Source organism: Etheostoma cragini, chromosome 13, assembly GCF_013103735.1.
Source record: "Etheostoma cragini isolate CJK2018 chromosome 13, CSU_Ecrag_1.0, whole genome shotgun sequence".
Lineage (NCBI taxonomy): Eukaryota > Metazoa > Chordata > Actinopteri > Perciformes > Percidae > Etheostoma > Etheostoma cragini.
In genome coordinates this window covers 15,580,520-15,603,122 of record NC_048419.1, presented here as the reverse complement: position 1 = coordinate 15,603,122, position 22,603 = coordinate 15,580,520, and the positions used below count along the sequence as shown (strand labels likewise).

The following is a 22,603-nucleotide window of genomic DNA, read 5'->3' as shown; positions in this document are numbered from 1 at the left end:
CCACTAAAACAGTAGCGGCTATTGTTTCACGTTAGGCTACTCATAGCGGCTTTGTTTTCGTCCAGCACACATACGGTTAATCGGGATTGACAAACTAAGGGTAGTTGCGCATGCGCAGGTGGCACTGACAGAGGAAACAGCCGGGGAGTAGCTAGCTAGTCAAATAGACTACGGTCAGAGAGAAAGAACAAGGAAAAACGAGAGAAGACCAACAGCCCGGGTTCAGCAGGGGTTTCTCCCCCTTAAATCAATTATGCTCGTCTCGCCGCTGTCGTTTCATCTCAGGTGTCCGCTTCCCGATCGCTGAATGGCGCTGGTTACCGTGCAGCGTTCACCGACCCCCAGCACCAGCTCCAGCCCCTGTGTTTCGGTAAGAGCTGCCTTTATTGGACCTCCTCTACTACCACTGTCACCAACACCAAACCCAAGTCTATTTGCTATCAAAGGCGATTTGAGTATACGGTGTATGGATTTGGAGCTTTATTTCCGTTGTCTTTTTGTCGGTTGCGGACTGTCATAAAGTGCATGGCCTTTGTACTCCTGCGCATGCGTTAAACATAGCAGCTCATCATTTTCAGATACCTTATTAGTGTCGTTACTCGATAACCTGTGTGGAAACGTTTTGTTACTGTTGTTTGAAAAGGCAATGCCGTTAGTCTTCGAGCAAAGGACAGCTTCCCCTTCTGTCTCCACTCACTGTGCTTCCTGTAACCGTTGGGCACATTTAAGTTCCGCCTGTACAAAGGTTCAACTGGCGGTTAACGTTATTAACCGTTAACGTTACTGACTTTTATCGATAAGGTGGTGGAAATTGTTAGGTTTATCTGTTAGACAATATCAAAGCAAATTATACTGCTGGCTAAGTAATGGATGATAGTTGCAACATTTTATTTAAGCTACCGAGAATTATGTCATGTATCAGCTCGTAATAAGCGCCTTGTGATGCATGAAGGCGGGTACAACTATTGTTGCGTCAATATAACGTGAGAAAGACACAACACAACCGTGTTTACGTGTTTTTCCCTTCGTCACAGTTTGTCTGTCTCCTCCCCAGACTATCTCCCGATCCCTTCCTGTTTGCATGCACGTTTCTCTACGTGCCACTCTTGTGTGTGTGTGTTTGTGTGTGTGTGTGTTTGTGTGTGTGTGTGTGTGGTGAAGACAGGCATGTACCATGCAAAGCAGAGGAGCAGGTGGTTTTCCTGTTGCTATTCTCTCTGCTTTGTGTTTTGTTTCTACAGTAACTGGGAATCCCACCAGACAATCAGGAAGTTATATAGAAGCATAACCTCTTTAAGTCCTATTCAAATGACGTTATCTGTCTGTTTCACACAACTTCATCAATGTTTCAGGTCCGCTGTGCATATTTGTCAACAGTGTCTTAAGTTGAGTCGGCACTTTCTTCGTCAGAGCAGTCACTGTGACATTTTGTGATAAATGTTGATCTGCTTTACTTCCCAGTGCTGGCTAATGTTACTGCACGTGACTTCTATTAGGGTATATTAAATTACCAGGAAGACATGAATGGTCCAATATGAATAAAATCCAGTATCAAGGTTTATGTACAGTGTATATATAGGCTACATTGTGATAAAGTGTTCATGGATGAAATGACTAGACACTAGAAGTGTCTGTTTTTTAACTGAATACCTGACAAATCAAGTTCAAAAATCCAATGTCATGGCCGTCCTACCTATTTATTCGTAACTTTGCCCACAATGGCCTTAAGGGATAACTATCACATTATAAATGAATATAAACATTATAGCAACAGCTTTAATTGTTGACAACTTTGTCTTGCTTCACACAGTATGTGTTTGCATAATGCCCAACCCAAAAGTAAAATCAAATCGCTGCACAATAAGAAAAGATGGTTTCATCTGTTTCCTTTTAATCCAGTCTAAGATTAAAATGTGTTACTTCCCTTTACTATGTCCAAAATTACAAACTGCTGTCAAGTTATTATTTTGTCCCCTAAATGTCAGTCACAAACTATTTTTGAGCACTGTGGTCTTGAAAGGGACCTTATTCTTCACATCTTTTGTGTTCTCTATAACAGGTTCTGTGAGCAGGCATAAGGATAACTGTCTTGCTTTGTACACACACACACACAAACATTTTATGTAATTAATTATGTCATCAAGAAGGATTCAAACTATATTTAAAGAATAGGTGAAACAACAATTTGAGATTATCAACATCAGTTGCAATCAGCATCAAGGAATACAAAGTAAGGTTGTCACAATACCAGAATTTTAGACACACATTCTTTATGCTGGTATTATTGTTAATATTATGTAAGTTTTTGTTTTCACTTATGTTGTTTGATCTGTGCAGCGTTGGGTTGAACATCTGATTATCAATCTGTTTCTTTCATTGCTTTGTTACTTTCTATACAATCAAATGTATAATTAATGGAGATTGTACTTGTTTTAAACATGTGGTCTTGAAAAAGTATCAAAGTAAGTCAACAAACTTAGTAAGAAGTCAAAGTAAAATTAGTTAGATATAGTTTCTATCCTTAGAGAGATTATAGCAAGCCAGAAATATGTTCATCACCACAGGAGCTTTAAAAATAGAGGAAGAAGATATGCATACAGTATGTGTGATTTAGCAAGGTGAGGCAGACAGTGGTGACGGATGTGATTTTTGTGGAAATATGCTTTCAAGTAGCAACCCACACACACATGCCGCACATGCATAAACTCACAGTGATAACGCACTGCACAGATGTACGTGTGTAGTCTTGTGTAAAGTCTCTCATGAGATGCCTGCTTGCAGTTTTTTCTCCACCATCTTTACGTGAACCTTGAGTTGGACCTGCCCAGCATCACTAGTGTGTGGCAGCTTCGTAAAAAGAGTGTGTGTTAGGAAAACACACACAGTGTACTAAAAATGTTGCCTTTAGGGGAGAAGCCTATACTAGTTTTAATCCGGTGACTCTATGCTGTATCTTGTGACTTCCGGTACTGCATAGACTTGTCTCCTGTCCTGCAGATCCCTGCCCAGCCTGCACATTCAGGCTTCACATTTCCATAAGCTTCGGGAAAATCCTCTGACATTTCCGTATATGTAAAATCGAAGTGTGTTTTCTCATCCAAGCAAAGTTTGGGTAATATGTCACAATGAAGGACACAACCGCTGAAACTCTGTCTAATCTAGTGATCAAAAAAATAAATTACTATGTAGTTTACAGTACAAGATTTTTTTTTTTTTTGAGATATCCCCTTACTCATTCTCATGGTTGCTTTAGAATCAAGAATCTGAATACAGAAACCCTTTGGAACACATTGGTTCCAGTGTCACATACTTTAAATGAGTTGTTTAACAATCCAAGACATACAACCCTGCATTGGAAACCTGCTTTGTATATTGTGGCTGAGAGGTTCTGCAACAGTGTCAAAAGATCTGGCGGTACATTTTGGTATTCCAGACAATAATTAGTCAAAAACTTAACAATTCTATACTGTGTCACTCTCACAATTGAAAATAAATACACATGTACACTGCACACAATTTGCATTGGCTACATCAAACATTGCGGTGCATTCACGGATAAAAAAAAGACTGTGATTTGATTTTTCATCCGTATCACCAGCTTTGGTCGGAGCAAAGCACATTGAGGCAACCCGGCAAAAGTTCATCTTTTTGTCTGTGCTCATCAACCTGTCATCTGCTTCTTTCTTTTATGAAGCTTTTAATGGTTTTGTAATTTTGTTAAAGCCTACATACAAGTTAAACAAGTTAAGTCCCAGGCCCTGCATGTTAAGTACCAGGTGTTAATCTGCCATTAATCCTTAGCCCTCTCATGTAGCAAAGCTTCATATTTCAAAATGTGATTTGGATTTGTCAATTATTCTCTCTTCCTCATCTCCCCGTTTGTTTTTACGTGTGAATGTGCTCTTCTCTGACCGGCCCCACCTTAAAAACAGACTGAGGTCATTTTCCTGGAGAGTGAGCAAATTGAATTGAAACTGAACTCCGCTTTCTCCCGTCTCTCTGCATCGCTGCTCTCTGCTCCGGCGGTACTGAATACTGTGCTGGGTGCTGGTTGCACTTTTAATGTGTTTGTGCTTGTATATGTGTGGGTTCTTGTGAGTTTGGATATGCACAAGCTCCTCTTGTTTTACAGTGGGACTTTATTCATTTATATTTTGTCTCACCGTATGTTTGGTTGAAGTGGAAGTTTATTTAATGTTGCTAAAAGATTTACATTTTTTGATAATGATTGCTCTGATTTGAAGGTGAGCGTTGTTATAATAATTTTAATCATAAACCATTTTTTTTAAAGCAAGTTAGTCCATTACAGAGCATCATAAAATCTACTAAATTCTACAAGATCAAAAATTATGAGTGTAAATTGTAAATCGTAATTTCCCCACCGGGGCTTAATAAATAGAATAAATTATTACATTAAAATTATAAATTATGCTTATACATACAGTATCAGCTATTTCCTGCTTTAGCAAAAAATAAGTTCTAAGAGGAATGTTTTGACATTGCTGATAATAGCTTGTTTGTAATCTTTTAAAATAATAATATTGTGACATAAATTGAGTTATACACAATTAGATGATCAAAATGAATTATAAAAACACATTCAAAATGAAATATTCTAGATAAAATGTCTAAAAGAATGGGATTTTTGATATATATAGAATGATTGTAATGCTACAACATCCAAATACTATGTAGATTGTGATGTTATGTTATGTTGTGTCTATCTCCAAGCTCAATTGTTGACAGTCAAATCATGCGCTTTATTACACATTAGTAAATGTCATTTTCCCAATTTTCCTCTTCAGGAGTCCGGTAGTGGGGAGGATGACCGCCGCTCTCAGCCGAGGAGGTAAGTAGAGATATTGAAAGCTGTTGTGCAGCAACACCTGCTCTGTCTCAGACAAAGCTTCATCATCTATCCCTCAGTGACTTCAGCTCCAAAACACTTCTCCCCGCTACTCCACAAATATGATGTGCAGCGGGATTTTCATAAACAAGAGTTTGGATCACAGTGTTATTGTACTGGAGATGTAGTGCCATGCCGAGTGGTTAAAGAGCCAACTGGCATTGAGTGAAGTGTTTTTTATCATCGGGCCCGTTACGTTGCTGCCCCTGATTTCTAAGGTCAACATGGCCTGACCTAGACCAACTGGAAAGAAAATAGACTTCATGACCTGAAGAAGCACTTGCTTCTTCAGGTCATGAAGGTTCTGACCCTGCAAAATGTCCTTCTTTTACTGATACAAAGAGCCGCTGTGCTATTGTAGCCTCACAATCCTGGGCTGTCCCTTGTTGCCTCTGGCATTGAACTGGAGTTGGAATCTGGTTTATCCTGTTTCACTCACCACCATATGCAAACTGTTTTAGTCCACCACCGATCAGCAAATTCCGTTTACAGCTTACTGTGTTTATTTGTTCTAGGTACACATGATACCAGTGAAGATCATTTGCAGTAACACTTTTACTTTTATCATTGTTTTATTTTGCCCTTAAAAAAAAGTACGAAATCCTCTCATGTACTTGATAACTAACTTGCACGCTAGCTGTCCATTAGAGGGCAGTAGGCTCCCTGTGTGTCAGGTCTGTGTATTTGGGTCAGAGGATCCAGGGGTAAATTGGTAGCCCCTCCCAAAGTCAGAGCGCCAGTTTGTGTCTGTCTGTCACTGGAGCTCCGTACCATCCAGCTGAGAGGGCTTTCTGTATTTGTGCAGCTGGGAGTGAAATCTATATTCACATAGTGGCTCTGTGTATTTGCACTAAGATAGGTGTCAGATTAGATGTTATTTTGTTTACTGTAATTTGTAAACTTATATTATTTTAAATGTGTTTCTAAATCCTTAGATTATTTGACCATTGATGCTCCCCTTTCAAACAAACACACATTTAGCTAAATGTGAGGGGTTTATTGGAAAGCAGGGGTCCTCTATGGAAAATGTGACACTATGACCTTGTTACTTGTATGGTAAGGCCATGCCATTTTTTTTTCTTAAAAGAGCATATGAATATCAAGTTCCTTTTGACAAGCTGGACCTTCTCTTGACCTCAGAATAACCTCTTTAAATTGTTTTCATACCAGTGAGGAGCTGTGTATAGTACACCAAATTATACAGGCTGCAGAGGCCCGGAGATACTCTTATTTGTTAGTCATCTGAATGGTGGAGTGTTGTTGGATGTTGGTTTATTTAGTGTTGTTTGAACTCCGTGTCTATATGCTGCTTGTCAGTCTTCTTGCTCTGGGTAGAGGCTGACTATTTCGCTTTCAAAACATTACCTATTAACTTATTGACAATTCCATAGATGTTTACACACAATAATTATGTAAGACATCACATCCAGTGCAGCTCTGCATACTTTGTCATTTTTGCTGTAGTTCCAACACACAGAAAGTAAAGGATTTAAGTTATATTTCAATTGTCTAGTGCCATTACCATCAATAAACTGTTCACCTTCCCCCACACCATCCTCACCAGCGTTGCTAGACTAGAGGGAGGAAAAGGATTAAATGAACAAAGTAGACCTCAACTACAATCTTATGAAAAGCAAACAAATTTTTTTGCCAACTGACACACACCTCCTAGTATAACAACTATACTACTATACTACAACTATTTTGATAATTGATTAGTTGGGTAATTTGTTTAATAAAAAAACAAAAAAAATGTCTGATTCCAGCTTTAAAATGGGACCATTTTCTAGTTTCTTTTGTCCTCTGTGACAGTAAACTTAATGTCTTTGAGTTTTGAACAAAACAAGACATTTGACGACATCATTTTGGGCAACACTGATCCAAATTTTTCACAGTATTTTTATAGATCAAACAACTCATCAATTAATTGAGGAAACCAATCAACAGATTATTTGTCTATGATAATAATCGTTGCAACCCTAATTGCTTTGTTTACTCACACTAGCTAACGATCAAGTGTGGGGTTTTGCCATGGACGGGGTGAGCTAATCACCCCAAATCACATTTGATTGGATACATTTGTTTACATTTTTTTTATTTTCGTCCCACATATTTAGCATAATTGTAGCCAGAGATAAATAAACAAATAACACAGGGACACAGGATTAACTCTGTCATGTATTCTCCATTTCATTCCATTGTTTCTTTAAGTCAAGAAAGCTTTAAATGAAGTGAATTCCTTTCCTGGTTAGGGGTAATAATCACCAGATGCCTCCCGATACGATTTCATCACAATACTTACCCCACAAATTTTCCAAATTCAAATTTTTTCCCAATTTCAAATGATGTCCCCAAAAGGTAACTTTTTAAACATCTGTTTTATCTAAAAAGATGCATTTCTCTGTTTGTTCATATCATTTCAATTTTATTGCTGCAAAATGGGATTTTCAAGCAGACAAATTGATCAACACATATATATGATAAAAGATCGATACAGTATTGCCACTGAAAATATCGCAAAAACGTTTCCATAAAATTGAGCCTGCCCACTAAAATAATGAATTAATGTTCCTAACTGCCTATGTCTGTGGCTGTCATGCTGTAAAAACCAGCAGCTGCTGCAGAGCTTATCTCTGACACAGGTACGGATATTCATTCGGACTGTTTTAGGCTTTAGTGATGTAGTCTGTCTGTCTCTGCATAAGCAGGGCCTACTACAGTGCGGCTGATTAAAGTCAGTGACATCACCAGAATCAGTTGAAGCAGCAACGGCACTGGAGGAGCAACAGGAGAAAGAAATTTATTATGACACCTAATTCTTGTCTTTTATAATCTACATAATTATTTAGTCCGATGGGAAAAAGTGGAATCATTTGTCTAAATGGTAAGGACTTATATGATTTGGATTATTTTGATTTTAGTCTTGTTTTTCTAATCATTTCCATTTACCTTACAGTTTAGCAGATTTACAGTTTGGCGGATTATTTAGATATTTATTCAGATTGACTTCCTGTCTGTCTTCCATAATACAAACAAGACTTAGCTGATCCTTAAATACACTGAACAACATTATAAACGCAACACTTTTGTTTTTGCCCCCATTTTTCATGAGCTGAACTAAAAGATCGCAGACTTGTTCTATGTACACAAAAGGCTTAAATATTGTTCACAAATCTGTCCAAATCTGTGTTAGTGCGCACGTCTCCTTTGCAGAGATAATCGCCATTTTTTGGTTTTCTGTTATTTTGAAAGTGTAAATGATGGAAATTAAATTTTAACTTTTTGTGACATATACAAATGTCTAATCTGTCGTTTGATGCCTTTTGGAGATTTTTCCATCTTTTCTTGGCTTATCTATGCACATTAATACAAATTTTTACCTGGGGTGCCCAAAGGTTTGAGTCCCACTGTATACTTGATGTTGTAATCACTAAGGTGACTGCCTGTGTCTTAGTTTACTTGATGTGGAAACAACAACAAGAGCAACAGAGGACAGTCCGGTGTCTGTATGCATGTGACAACCACATCATGGCCTTCACTGCTTGTCATTGGATGGTGTGAATTTCAGCAGGGAGGTGGAAGTGTATGTGGGGTGTTGAGAGTCCATGGACAGGGTTGTAGAACAGGAATTGGCCCGGGCCTAGCTGGCTAGACCTATAACGCCCTTTGTTACAGATATTTCCTTAATTGATGGCACCAGTTAAAGAAAAAGTATAGAGAGACGGAGGGGATTTTGAAGGGTTAATGTGAGAAGAAAGTAGGGCTGGGCATTATATACATTTTTATATTGACATATGAGGCTAGATATCGTTGTACTCATTGTATCCACATTATTGGTGATATTTATCAAAACTCTCTATGTCTTAATATTTTGTGAAAGCATTAATAATCAGTCCTACAATACTGCTGCATAGAGAGACACTCAGGAAAAACTGAATTTTGAATAGCACTTTTCAAGGACTTAAAGTTGCTTCCCAGGGCAAGGTAGAAAACAAAAACAAGGCTAAACAACACTAAACAAAATTAAGGCACAGATGAAAAAAGAGGGGGGCGTGGGGCTACGGATAGGCAGGGGTGAAGAAATAGATCTTGAGGCGGGACTGGAAGATGGTTAGGGACTCATAGGTGAACCCAGCCCTACTCATTAGTCTATTTTTTTGTACGATTTAACATTTTCTGTGTATATGCTTACACTAAACTCCCGAGTGTCGGCTGTATATCTCCTTGAATGCTAGACAGTATCGTAACATCATCTAGTGTACATACTTTAATATGTAAACCAATAAGAGGAGGTCAAAGTCTGTAACGTTATGGAGTAAATCGACCCACTTAACCTACTTCATCTTTCTACTGAATCACACCTCTTGTTGATTGATCAAGGACTGCGTATAAGTATACAAAAACACACAGCTTTTGCAGTATTAAACAAGCCACAGATGGACCTAAGAGAAAAACACCACTGCAGTTGTTGTTTATCCTGTGATATCAATGAGCAGTCAGGTGGTGGCCACGCATTCTCCCCCAGTTTGTAATCTATCCTTTAAATTGAAACCACGAGGCATCAACAAGCAGCATAACCAAGTCTAAGGTCAAGTTTCTCCTCAGTTCACACGTCCCCTGATGTCTCCTTTTTGATTTCTCAATCCTTTTTCCGTTGTGTTGTTATGCTGTTGCTAGAAGCAGCAGCACATTAAGGTGTCAGGTGTCTCAGTCTCTGGTGACAATTTCCCTTAAGGTACAGACCTGGAGCTGGTTTCACAACTTTCACAAGTGTGAGGCTGTGTGAATGGGTCTAGTAGTGTGTGACCCACACTCTCTAGAGGATGCCCCTCTGGGTATGGGGAGTAATTAATGCTTAAAGTGTTGTCATGGAAGCTAACTAGGTATAACTAGAAGATCCTCCCCTGGCAAATAGAGACTGCCTTTATATCTGCTGGAAAAGAGAAAACCATGTCATGTTGTGTAGTTCATGAAACTGAACTTAGTTTTAGTCTAAAGGTTGAGGGATTGCTTTGTTAGTTAGGGAACTACCTATTAAAGACTATACAATAGTCAAGCAAATAGCCTATTGTACACATGCAGCCACTTTCCTGAAATTGCTCACAGGACTGACACAAGTCCATTGAGGCCCTCAACGTGTTTGTCCGAGCCTCTCTCCAGCGCCTCCACCTGAAGGTTGTCAGCTGTGTGTCTGCCTGGTATACTCTCAGAAGGCCGGTTTAACTCGCCGGTCCTCATCAATACAGTTACATGTGTCACGTAGCTCTCAACAGACAGGAAAAGAGGTTAAAACCACACTCGCTGGTTCAAAATTAAGACTAACAAGTGAATTAGCAGTTAGTATACCCTATTTACATTTTGATCATGCAAAAGACGTTTTTTGAAAACTTAAATAATCAATTAAAAACGGCAGTGTCTGTCTTTTAAACTCAAAAAAATGTAGTTATTGATGTAAAATGTGCATTTAATCGTGATTTTGATTTTAGGTCATATCGTGCTATTGTAAACTCATTTCTATAAACATTTTGTAATAGTCATGTTAACAAATTCAATGAGTGTCAGTCCTTTTTAATTATTTAGTTTTTAAGAGTTGTCACTTAAAGTCAAGTTGTTGTCAATGGTTGTCGATGACACCCCCCCCCCCCCCCACCCCCACCTTCTCACTGGGGCACTAATAATCCCTCATACAGTCTTCGACGGACGCTGTCTTCACCGATTTGACCATGTTTGTCTCCTCCCCTCCCAAGGCAGTTTTTTACCGCAGCCTGCCGCAAGCAAACGAAACATCACTAGAGCATGTGCTCAGCATGTCAATATTTTCGCCGTTTCTATTTATTAGGCTATGGCATATTACCGCGATTTATAGTCTCTTGTTTTATATCTTGTTCGAGGGATAATTTCATAAACCCAAGTTGTCTATTAAAAGCCACACATAAAAGTAATACTTCGTTCCGCATTTTCCCAACTAGCGCTAACGTTAATCTGACTGGCAGTGTGGAGTGACCCCGTTCAAACCACCAAAGCGAGTATCGATAACGAGCTAGCCCGCTTCTGTGCGCCCTGCCCCTGCAACCAGAGCGATGCCTCCCGGTGTTGTGACCGCGCCACGGAGCTCATCCGGCGGCTGCTTCTGCGACTGCTGCGTGGTGAAGATGAAACCTTATTTCACCGAGAACTCCGTAATCTCTCAGGGGGAAATTTATCAGCTGTAAGTAACACGGTGTTTAGAGCTCAGGCTTTCTGTGTCAACATATTTAACTACATGTCTCATAAAGGCTGATTTTAGTTTAGTAGTAATGTCAGTGAGTTGTGTCCCATTTTGACTTTGAAGCGTACTTGGACAGTCCCTTTTTGTATCTTGTCTTGACACATGTCATATTCTCATTTGCCAGGCTTTCCAGTATTTGGTTACAGTAATATGGTGTGACAAAGGAGTGTGGTTTTCCCATGATGACTTAAAGGGAAGGATATGATAGCATAGCAGCAGAGTCAGTGGCTGCAGGAACACGTTTCCTTCCCTTTGCTCCATGTGCAACGCCTGCCAGATGCCATAATCATCTGCTTACATCCACTCTGCTGCTTCCCCCACCTTTTTTATGCATCTTGAGGGGGCACAGCAGGAAAGGCACACAGTGTACCTACGACAGATTCTTAATGAATCAGAGGATGTGATTGTTCTGCCAGCCAAGTAGCTTCAGAGAACAAATGCTGGAAATGAACATTGGCATTTATTGTCTGTTTGATCAACAGAATCAAGACATAGTTTACTTAAATAAGACGTCTAGAGTCTGTGTGTGGATTTACACTTGATGAAATCTCAGCTTTCACCCTGTGTCCTAACAGCAGAAGGTGACAGAATGATACTTCCTGTTTCTGATTGTCCTTCCCCAGCCGTGGGCTATATTTATCACTGCCTTCAGTATGGAGGGACAAATATGGACATTAACGGATAACTGGTATTGGTGGTGAATCTGCATTCACTAAATTATTTTAAATGTCCATATTATGAAAGAAATCACTTTTTTTTCTGGGATTTGGGGTGTTATTTTGTGTCTATGGTGCTTCCACACGCATACAAACTTAAAAAAAAAAACATGCTGTTTTGAGTGAGATACGGGTTTCTGAATGTCCTCGGCCTTCAGTCTTCGGGTGAACTGTTCAAAATCGGCATGGCTTGCTAGGTCACTAGCTGAGACGAGGTGGTTAACTGTAGCACATGCTACACACTGCTACAACACACCCTACATAATCTACAAAAGAAGTACTTACATGTCCCTTTCCTGCAGGTATCCCACAAGTGCGCCCTCGTTTAGAAGAAGTCTCCCAGCTAATCCTGCCTTTTACTGACCAAAGTTGGAGAAGGCGTTATCTAGCTGATATGATCTTACCCAGCTACTGTGCATGTGTGACTCCCAACAAAGATAGTATAGAAGTGAGATGTCTCTCTCTGTAGCTAAAACAGAGAGCTAAACACACAGGGTGAAGACAGGATCTGCAGCAATGTGCAATTGCTGCACATTGCTGTACAACAAAAATATGGTGTTTTTGAAAATGAAACCATGTAAACCTATTCTGGTACAACCTCAACATTCAATTATGAACCTGAAAATGAGCATAATATGGGCGCTTTAATAACAATGGTTCGGCTTAATCCCGGGGCCAGAAAACTCTTTGTTCAACATTGGGTGTGATCATGCGATGATTTCTCGTGATTCAAAACATGTCAGAGCAACGTCAAAAGCAAAGGAATGCATTGGGCATCATAAGTCTGTTACATCACTATATTGTTTAGAGAGCAGTAGCAATTAGCTTAGCTAAAAATACCAATTCAATGGCAGGTAGTTGTTCAGTTACGTGCCATAAAATACTAAAGTCAGAGCTACAGCCAGATAAGTTGTAATTGCCTGTTGAGTACATAGATAACTGCAGGTAGGTCTGCTGGTTTATGAGTAAAAGGGGATTGGATGGTTTAATGGGTGGTTGTTTTTCCCCTCTATGACTCAATATGTCTTTGTCTGTTGTGCATCCTGTCTTCTTATGAAAATGTCCAGTTCAGTTAAGCCAACACGTTATTGGAACCAGCTGCTGTTTGTTGTAAACTTCCCACTGAAGTTTCTTGAGCTCATAAAGGCACATAAATCTCTCCCATTACTGTTTGTATATGTTCTTTCTACAGGATGTCGTGTTTTTTCTTAGAAAACACAAGATTAAATCACCATTATTGAAACTCATTCAACTTTCAGACAACAAAATCGTTGTTGTTTTCACGATGAAGAACAAAAGCTTTTGCTTCATTCAGTTGGGTAATAAAAAGACATCATCCCCACAACATCAGCAACAGTACTTACAATTAGTTTCATTTTTAAATGGTCAGAAACTGGTGACAAAGCGCTGGTGTTTATGTATTGCTTGTTTTGTCCGACCAATGTTCTCAACCAAAAGTAAGTTGATTTACTATATTGTAAGATGGAGAAAGTCAGAAAATACTCACATTTGAAAAGCTGAGACTGGGGAGTAATTGCTGATTATCTTTCTGTCGAACTATTCAGTTATTACACTTGTTGTTTCAGCTCTACAAACTATACATTTGCACAAAAACACTTTCTTTTTGTAGTTGAAGCCAATTCTATGAATCTTAATGTTGTTTATGTGTCGTTCTCCCTCACTTTATTTTTTCTCTCTATCTGTTCAGCATTAGTGAAAGTTTCCTGACAGTTAAAGGAGCTGCTCTCTTCCTACCTCGAGGAAATGGCTCCTCTCCCTCATCTGCCTCTCGCTTCTCACAGCTGCGCAGCAAACATGCAGGTGAGCTAAAAGGTCTTCCTGAAGAACAAGTGACCGTGTCAATCAATCAAAAGGGCTGTTGGTAGGCAGCTGTCATTTATTCATGTCTGCAGTGGTTGATCAGACACTGATATAAGGTGATTTTTTAATTTTTTAATTTTATTATTTTCATCTCACTAAGGAGACATCCAGCAGCATCTGCAAACCATGTTCACTCTCCTCAGACCAGAGGACAACATCAAACTGGTGGGTACACACTATAACGCTAACACAAAACTCAGTCTTAAAGTTATCAACCGGTTGTCGAGATATCCCCTGTTTTTCCTGCTCCAGGCGGTTCGTTTGGAGAGCGCACACACTCCAATCACCCGCTACATGGTGGTGGTTTCAACCAATGGTCGTCAAGACACGGAGGAGAGCGTGGTGCTGGGAATGGATTTCAGTCCTGTCGATAGGTGGGACAGTAAAACACACATACGCTTATATGGGCCTGTTTTGATACTGTGCATAAAGTTGTAACATGGACACATTTTTCCCCTCTCCAAGCTCATGTTCTGTAGGGCTGGTTTTGCCCCTATGGAGCGACACGTTGATACATCTGGACGGAGATGGGTAAGAAAATATCCCACCCTGTTCTAATCACAGAGCTAACAAATAATTGCACTAGGCTGCAAACTGTCTTAAAAAAAAAAAAATCATCTCTCCTGTGTGCTCCCTCTCTTCTTGCTCCCAGGGGTTTCAGTGTGTCAACTGATAGCAGAGTGCATGTATTCAAGCCGGTTTCTGTGCAGGCCATGTGGTGAGTCACACTGCATTAATCACATGACTTGGTAGAAACGGATATTCATAACTGACCTTTCACTGTTTGAAAAGTGTTCACCTTGGTATCTAAATCATATCCCAGCAATTTCTTTGAAAGTTTATTTTTCTGTGTTGATCTCAAACTGTCTTTCTCTTCTGTCTCCTGTCTCCTGTCTCTCACTCTCAATTGCTCACGCACAGGTCAGCCCTCCAGTCACTCCATAAAGCATGCGAGGTGGCTCGTTGTCACAACTACTTTCCGGGCAGCTTGTTCCTCACCTGGGTCAGCTACTATCAAAGCAGGGTCTACTCCGACCAAGCACGCATCAACGAGTGGAACACCATGCAGGATGTGCAGTCACACCGTGCCGATTCGCCCGTGCTCTTCTCCGATGCGTAAGTATCCAGATCACATGGAACATCTTTTCACTTTTGATTTCCTCCCTCCCCCTTTTTTTTAAACTATATTCCTAGACAATATAATTATAAATATGTATTGATTCTGCAGACCTACAGAAAGAGAGCTGACAGAGCGTCAGATCAAAACCAGTTTGAGGGAGATCATGATGCAGAAAGACCTTGAGAATGTCACTTGCAAAGAGGTGAGTCAGTGCTTCAGATGCTGGATTTTGTAGATTCCTCAAAGGGATGCATCCATTTCTGAAATGAGAGAAAATCTAATGTCTGTATTTTAGGTTTATATTTGCTGTTTTGAGATGTCATTGGTGTGTATGTCTGTGTTCTCTGGCTGGATGTGTTCTGTAGATCCGAACAGAGCTGGAAATGCACATGACATGCAACCTGCGAGAGTTCAAGGAGTACATTGACAATGAGATGATTATTATTCTGGGCCAGATGGACAGTCCTACAGAGATCTTTGATCACGTCTTCTTGGTAGGTTGCACCTCCAGAGTACCACTGCTGCATTTGGCAACAGTGATGGTCTTATTATGCTGAAATCTACCAGATGAAGAATTGCCAAAACAGCTAGATCACAAATGAGTTAAAACATTTAAGAAGAGAATGTTAGTTCTTTTAAGCAAAATGTATGAATATTGGTTGTACGTCAAGCTTAATCCATGTCTGGGAATCTGGCAAAATATGAGATAGTCTTGTATAATTATTAGTTTCTCCAAATTTGAAATTACTTTGTTCTTGTTTGGTTTGGAGTGCACTTTCGATGTCAGGCATGTCTTGCAACAGGATTTAGGCATTATGAAAAGCTCAGTCGAAGGCTCTGAAATAGGCTGAGGATTGCTTTTGTTTCCTACAGGGATCTGAGTGGAATGCATCCAATTTGGAGGAGTTGCAGAACAGTGGGTAAGAAGGGGGCCAAAAAGAACAACAACACAGCATGAGCTGTGTTAAAGTCTGTAAAACATGAAGTATTGTATGGCAAGACCATAACAGTCATTTTGATTAAATTAAATGTTTGGGTTAAAATATTCTTCAGTCAGGCGGCCAGATAGCTTAGTTGGTAGAGCAGGCGCCCATTTGTAGAGGTTTACTCCTCGACGCAGGGGGCCCAGGTTGGACTCTCCGACCTGGGGCCCTCTGCTGCATGTCATTCCCCCTCACTCTCCCCTTTCATATCTTCAGCTGTCATGTCAAAAATAAAGGCCAAAAATTCACCCAAACAAAATTCTTCCGTCTGTTATCCAAACACGCTGAATATCCCATTATCTCTCTCATCTTCTTCTAATCTTTCCTCTCATTCTCACGTAGGGTTCAGTACATCCTGAATGTAACCAGGGAGATTGACAACTTCTTCCCCGGTGTGTTTGAATATCACAACATCCGTGTTTACGATGAGGAGGCCACAGACCTGCTTGCTTATTGGAATGACACCTACAAGTTTATCTCTAGAGCCAAGTGAGTTTCTGATTTCTACATGTTCTCTGTTTTTTCTCTGATTGTCATTTTTTTTTAGGAGTTAGATCCACTGAAAAATTGTTTAACATTGCTTTTGATAGGCTGATATGCTGATATATGCTTAATTCTTAATATTTACTACAGGAAAGCTGGATCTAAGTGCTTGGTGCACTGTAAAATGGGTATAAGTCGCTCTGCAGCTACAGTGATCGCTTACGCCATGAAGGAGCACGGCTGGGATTTGAAAAAAGCCCTAGATTACGTCAAGGAGCGTCGAGCTGTGACGAAACCTAATCCCTCTTTTATGAGACAGCTGGAGGAGTATCAGGGCATACTACTTGCCAGGTACCAACATTATCACACACAAGTACATTTCATATGTGTTAACACTGCATGGAGTGTATGATTGCTAAGGCTAATGAAACGAAAGGCTCACATAGCCAAACTACTTTACTTCCCCTTTCCTATTGAACATAGTTGCATAGCCATTTGACCCATTGTTAATAAAAAATATTGATTAGTGTAGCTTTAAAGTGCATTTCATATCAGCATCATATTTATCTGTGACACAAAACGTTTAGCACAACAACCTTTTCAAATGACATTAAAAACTTGTATTTGCATGGAGGATAGGAGTGACTGTGCTATGTTTCTTGTCACCCTTTCTACAGCAAGCAGAGGCACAACAAACTGTGGCGTTCTCACTCTGACAGCGACCTGTCTGAGCACCATGAGCCACTGTCTAAATCTCATGCCCAACCACACAGCCTGGGTCGCTCTGACCTTCATTACCAGGCCAGCACCACGTCTGATCCCTCTGTGAAAGAACTGCTGGAGTCACTTGGAACCTCGACCATCACTGGCAAAGCAACACACTCCACCAGCCAGCCTGATACTGGCATCCACTCTAATAAACTCAGCTCTTCACACTTTCATGGGGTGGCAGCTCCATCAGGCGATGCTGAAGCTCCAAGCCTTAAGGCTCCTTCTCATTCCGCTGCAGTCCTAATCCCCCAGTTGGAGTCCCCCTGTCCTGAGCCCACAGCTGGCTCTGTGTCTCCGTTATCTCCTCCACTCTCCAATGGCTTATGTGACTCTGAGGATCAGCCCTCATCACCTCCTCTCTTCCAGCCAAGGGCCGCCACTGTGGTGCCCGAACCTCAAAAGACAGACATGGTAACTATTGCTCAGAGTGTTTTAGTGGGCCAGCCACACCCGGCTCCATCCTTTCACCACCTCCCCCTCTCCCCTGCCCCATCCCCAACTCCAGTCTATCATGATGAGGATGAGGTTATCAAACCACAGGTGTTGTCCTGTTCTCTGCCTGTGATCAAACCAATGCTAGTGTCAGTGCCTGAGCCCATAACAACACCAAGCACACAAAAGGCTGGACCCCAACGTCTGCCTGCACCAGTGCCTGTCAAAAATACAGACTGTGAACAACAGATGTGCGGCTTGTCTTTGGGCTGTTTAGCAGCACCCCCCCCCTCCACTAGTCAATTAATCAGCGACCCTAGTGCCATTCCACAAGACGACGAGGTGTTGATAGGCGCAGATCACATTAACTTTTTCAGTGCCAGAGAAAAGTTCAAGGGAATGAGTCAAGATGATAAAACTCACTGTTCTGCGGGGCAGCAGTCGCCCCAGCTGAAGAGTTGTGGCAAGGATCAACCACTACTGCCTCAGGAGGTTTCCACTAGTGAGGGGAAGGTAGAGGAGAAAAGAAAGGTAAGGCTACTGCTTGTAGCAAAACTTTTCCAAAACTACTGCACACTTATTTCTAACATCCAAAGTATCGTCTATGCTTTGGGTTATATAGACTTTCTTCAGAGCTCAGGTTCTTCTCATGCACTAAATTTGGGTGTTTGGAGATGGGTGTTGTAAGATGCTAAGATGTTTTGATCTTTTTTCAAGGCTACACTTCTGTAAATTGCCCAATGTTATAGAGATTATCCAAATGAATCTTAGATAGAATATGAATTTCTACAACACTTAGAGATGTTTGACCTCAGCAGTTATATTTGGTCTCAAATTACTCATTTTTGTTTAGCTTTTTTTTTCTTGAGTCCAAGGTGCCACCTGCTGGCAAAAGGTGAAATGCTCTATGCAGAGTGTGTCACTTCAGAATTAATTTTATTAACAATTTATGTTTTTTTGAATAACTTTATTGATAAATGATTTTTTTTTTAGCTTTGCCTTTTAAACTAAATTATCTAATATACAATCTCTCTTTTCTTTGTAGGAAATAACCTTCTCTGTGCAGGCCACAGGATTGAAGCCTGCAGAGCACACAGAGCCTCAGGGCCCCCAAGACCAGGAAGTGAGCAAGTTGAGGCAGGAGATAGAGGATGGAGATCTTTTATCACAGAAGGATGCTGAGAACGTAAAAGAGGAAGTGAAAAACAAAGAGGAGGAGGAGGCAGCGCCTGCTCGTCTCTATAGCGATTGGACAAGGGGGTCCGTGCGGCGTGTCACACAACAGCTGGAGCAAAGAATGAAACAGGAGCATGAGACTGTGTCCCCCTCCTCATCTCCACCATCCCTCTCCCGCAGCTCCTCCGGCTGTCAGCGGCGTCCACCCAATGTCACTGCTGTGACATCGTCCGATCCACAGGATGCATCAATTGGTTTACAGGTGTCAGAAGTTAACACTCCGCAGGAAGAGCAGGAGAAGGATGATGGGAAGTTTGAACCAGTTAAAAGGGAGAGTGGTGATGTAGTTGAGATGGGGGCACTAGGAAACAATACTGGAAGCACAAAAGGACACAAACTCCACTCAGCAGATACTAGATTGCTCTCTACCTCTTCTTCTTTCCACCACTCTGTCCATTCTCCCTTTGCCTCTGTGAACTTCCTGTGTTTGGAGGGTGTGACAGAGTTGGAGACAAGCACAGACAGGGACTGCTCCACAGAGGGACCTCCTGGTGACGTTATCATGAGGGAGACATGGGAGACATTGTGCGAGCTGGGTGCCTTCCTGCAGCAGGTGAGCATGGATGGAGCTTGCAAGGCCAGATGTGTGGACCAGGTTTTTGGCCTCAGTGCTGGAACCACTCGGAAGCGAGGAAGCGCTGGCTTAAAGAGGGTCAAAGAGGTGGAAGCAAGGATTCGCCAGGCGGGACTGACTCCTCCATCCCTGATGAAGCGCTCAGCCTCTCTGGCCAAACTAGGCTGTCTGGAGCTGCTAGCCAATGACCTTAGTGAGTGGGAGCTCAGCCGCTCCTCTGTAGCTCCGTCCTCCACAGAACCTCCGATCCACACGGCTAGCGATGAGTCCAAGAAGCAGCGGGTCCACAATTCTCCTTCCTCAGCCGGCCAGCAGCTAGAAGTCCCCGGGACTGATGCGGAGAGGCTTTCTGACAATGGAGAAACCTCACCAGGAGTCTCTCCACCATCCAGTCCGCAGAGAGGACAAGTCCCTAACTCGGACCAAGATTCTCTGCATTTGCCTGGGCTGACATTTACGGCAACAAAGCAGCAATATGGAAGGACTCACCCCCTGAGGCGCCTTAAGAAACGGACTGCTAGTACCCTCTACCACACCATGTAACCCTCAAAGTGTGTGTGTGTGTGTGTGTGTGTGTGTGTGTGTGTTTGTGTTTGTGTAAGAGACGGAGAGGGATCATGCACACCTGTGAGAAATAGAAATCAAGTACATAACGTTGGATTTATTCAGCAAAACAGACCAATGCCTCTTGCCTTAAGGATATGTTAAGAAGTTTCTGTACATTTTTTTCCTCTGTGAAATCCGAGACATGAGATACTTTTCTCAGTGCAAGAACAGTGACAAGGCTATGAAGGGTCCGGTCAGTTGAAATTCAAACTTGGAATTAAATTTGAAGTGCTGTGTACTATAAAAACCTAGTTTAGAATAAGTCATTCAAAAAGCAGCAAAAACAATCACTCAAATGAATAACTTGTTTCAAATGTTAACATGCCTGAGCCTGCACATATTCTCTCTTTACACCATTGCTGGTTTCTCCATCACGAACTTGATTAACTTGATTGTTGTTGGTTCATTCAGTACTCTGACCTGATGTATGGCGGAAGGTAGCCTCCGTTTTCCTCTTTTTATGCTGTCATGTCTATTCATCAATATTTTCTAGTTGTGCTGGGTAGAAAATGATACAGCTGGTGCAATCTGACAAGTAATCAGTTCAACATCCATACTTCTCAAACCCGCAGATGTGGCTCAAAATGGTCATGTAAAGTTAATCCCTATACTTTGTGTTCCACTTCTGGGATTGATCCGGTACTGCAGGAAATTCCACCGGATGCATGTATTTTCCATTTCTTACCGCCTTCTTGGTGTTAGAATTTTAAATTCAATGGATTTATGAGGCCTATTGTTGCTTCTCAGATCTCTGCAGGGTAAATTGAGACCGCTTGCTAGACTATTTGTCCAGTCGGAGTTTTCTCTAGCACGACTGTTTTGCTGTGCGGAGTTGAGCACCACCTGATTGGTTTAAAGAAATGCCATTAAACCAGAGCACGGTTCCCATCCCCGAATGCTATGTGGATTAGCAAGACCCTCAATCAGCGAGCTTTGGAGGAGGATCCGGCGAAATGAAACTATGTAAAGTTAAATTTAGTACTTAGTACTGACAATACCAATTATGTCATTCATGCTGTCTGGAGACTGCTTTCAAACATGGCTTGTGCTAACAGCAGTGCATCTAAAGGAAAATGAGCTCAGGTCGAACCACAGAAAACAGTTTAGTGTTTTCCCCCAAAGAGAGGTGTATCCACAGCTGGTGACTGGAACATAAACTGAAAATGGCTGCATAGTTGTGCCGCAGTTTACTGAAGAAAAATAAAATGCAAAGAGTAATGCTGTTTTTTTTGTTTTTGTTTTTATGACTACACAATACCTCAGTAAGTCTTAACCACATCTGACCTGCACAAACTTCAGGCTCTGGATTCCTGGAATGTCTCTGTTGGTCAAAAACAATTTCAACTTCTCTACTCGATGAACTGAAGTAAACTCATTTTTCATGTCCTCTCACAGTTCTGATGCCACTCAAACTAGACAATAAATGTATGTATTGCTGTGTGGGAGAAAACAGGTTATGGGATTTGGAGTTAAAGGCAGAGTGTATAATTGTGAGTTTTCTGCTATGTTCTCTTTGGGATGTAAAGGTCTATATTGTGAGTGTTGACATTTTAGGAACTGTACATGTTTTAATATCTGGTTTGTGTGTGTGTGTGACTGTGTAGCACAACTTTACCATGTGGGTATGTACTTTTCGTTTTTTTTTTTTTAATTATCTCTTTTGTACACATGTTAGGAGTGCGCCTGTGACTGGCACGTGAAGCTGCTCTGCAGTCTATCAGAAATGTCTGTACAGGGAGGTCTGTCACACATGCACTTTACTCCCTTTTTAATTTTAATGTGGCTTTTTTAATGTATGGTTGCTACTTTTGGGGAGCATGCTTAGCAGCTGTTGGGTATTGTCAAAAACAGATTTCCCTTTTGTTTTATGTTTCAAACTATCAGTGTAAATATTCTTTTATATCATGTGCTTCAACTGTGACCATTAAACAATGGAAATCATTGAGTCTGTTTTGCTGTGAGTGTGTACAGTAATGTAAAGGTCCTTACGTAACTGATGTGTTAAGTTTTGACATTCCTTTCCAAATATTTTTAGATTTTATAATGTTTAGTCTATAATTGTCCAAAAATAGTAAAAATGCCCAAAATTCAATTTGCTTATTTTGCTTGCCTGACCGTAGCCTTTGACCTAAATATATTAAGTTTGCTGTGATATAGAATGGATTAAAGCAGAAAATCATTAGATGCACCCATTCTGCATTGGAAAACATGTAACTGTGTCAGAGGAGCACATTCACCTTGAGTGTGTCCAAGTTAAGTATTGTACTTAAGTTATTAATTTGGTGATGTTAGGCTAGGTCAGTGCAACCAAACATTGCATTTAAAAAAACAAAATATGAGCCAGAAAGTCTATTTTTCCAGAGTTAATGACTATGTCTATGCTTGGAACTGGTCTCTTGTGATAGTGGGTCCTGGCTGGTGAACATACAGTATTAGTATTTTAGTATTTAGTGTATATATATATATACTTTTTTTTTTTTTAATATGACAACATTTCTCTATACTGAGCTAACTTTTTCACACAAACTTCACATGGAAATGCAGTGGCTGATAACTTTTTATTGCTTGCCTATGACACATAACTATTAGTATGCTAAAAAAACTAAACATGGCTGCTACAAACTTGG

General features: G+C 40.8%; 1 protein-coding gene across 2 annotated transcripts; it reads left to right on the top strand.

The window, feature by feature from the left end:
• Positions 1-101: 101 nt before the first annotated feature.
• Positions 102-21,918, top strand: ssh2b (slingshot protein phosphatase 2b). Of its 2 annotated transcripts, XM_034890435.1 has the most exons (15): positions 102-370; positions 4,806-4,849; positions 13,599-13,711; positions 13,872-13,936; positions 14,024-14,145; positions 14,237-14,302; positions 14,424-14,489; positions 14,693-14,887; positions 15,000-15,093; positions 15,257-15,385; positions 15,765-15,811; positions 16,217-16,363; positions 16,508-16,708; positions 17,035-18,091; positions 18,606-21,918. In XM_034890435.1, exons 1-15 carry the CDS (start codon positions 308-310, stop codon positions 19,911-19,913), a joined length of 3,717 nt encoding a protein of 1,238 aa, XP_034746326.1. In that variant the 5' UTR covers positions 102-307; the 3' UTR covers positions 19,914-21,918. The 2 variants fall into 2 exon arrangements, with proteins under 2 accessions (XP_034746326.1, XP_034746325.1); XM_034890434.1 differs by lacking the exons at positions 102-370; positions 4,806-4,849 and adding an exon at positions 10,673-11,114.
• The last annotated feature ends 685 nt before the right edge of the window (positions 21,919-22,603 follow it).

Coding starts and splice junctions, on each gene's coding strand:
- ssh2b (XM_034890434.1), top strand. CDS start 10,987: ATGCCTCCCGGTGTTGTGACCGCGCCACGGAGCTCATCCGGCGGCTGC. Junction 11,115..13,598: donor CAGGGGGAAATTTATCAGCT/GTAAGTAACACG, acceptor CTATCTGTTCAG/CATTAGTGAAAGTTTCCTGA. Junction 14,888..14,999: donor CCCGTGCTCTTCTCCGATGC/GTAAGTATCCAG, acceptor TTGATTCTGCAG/ACCTACAGAAAGAGAGCTGA.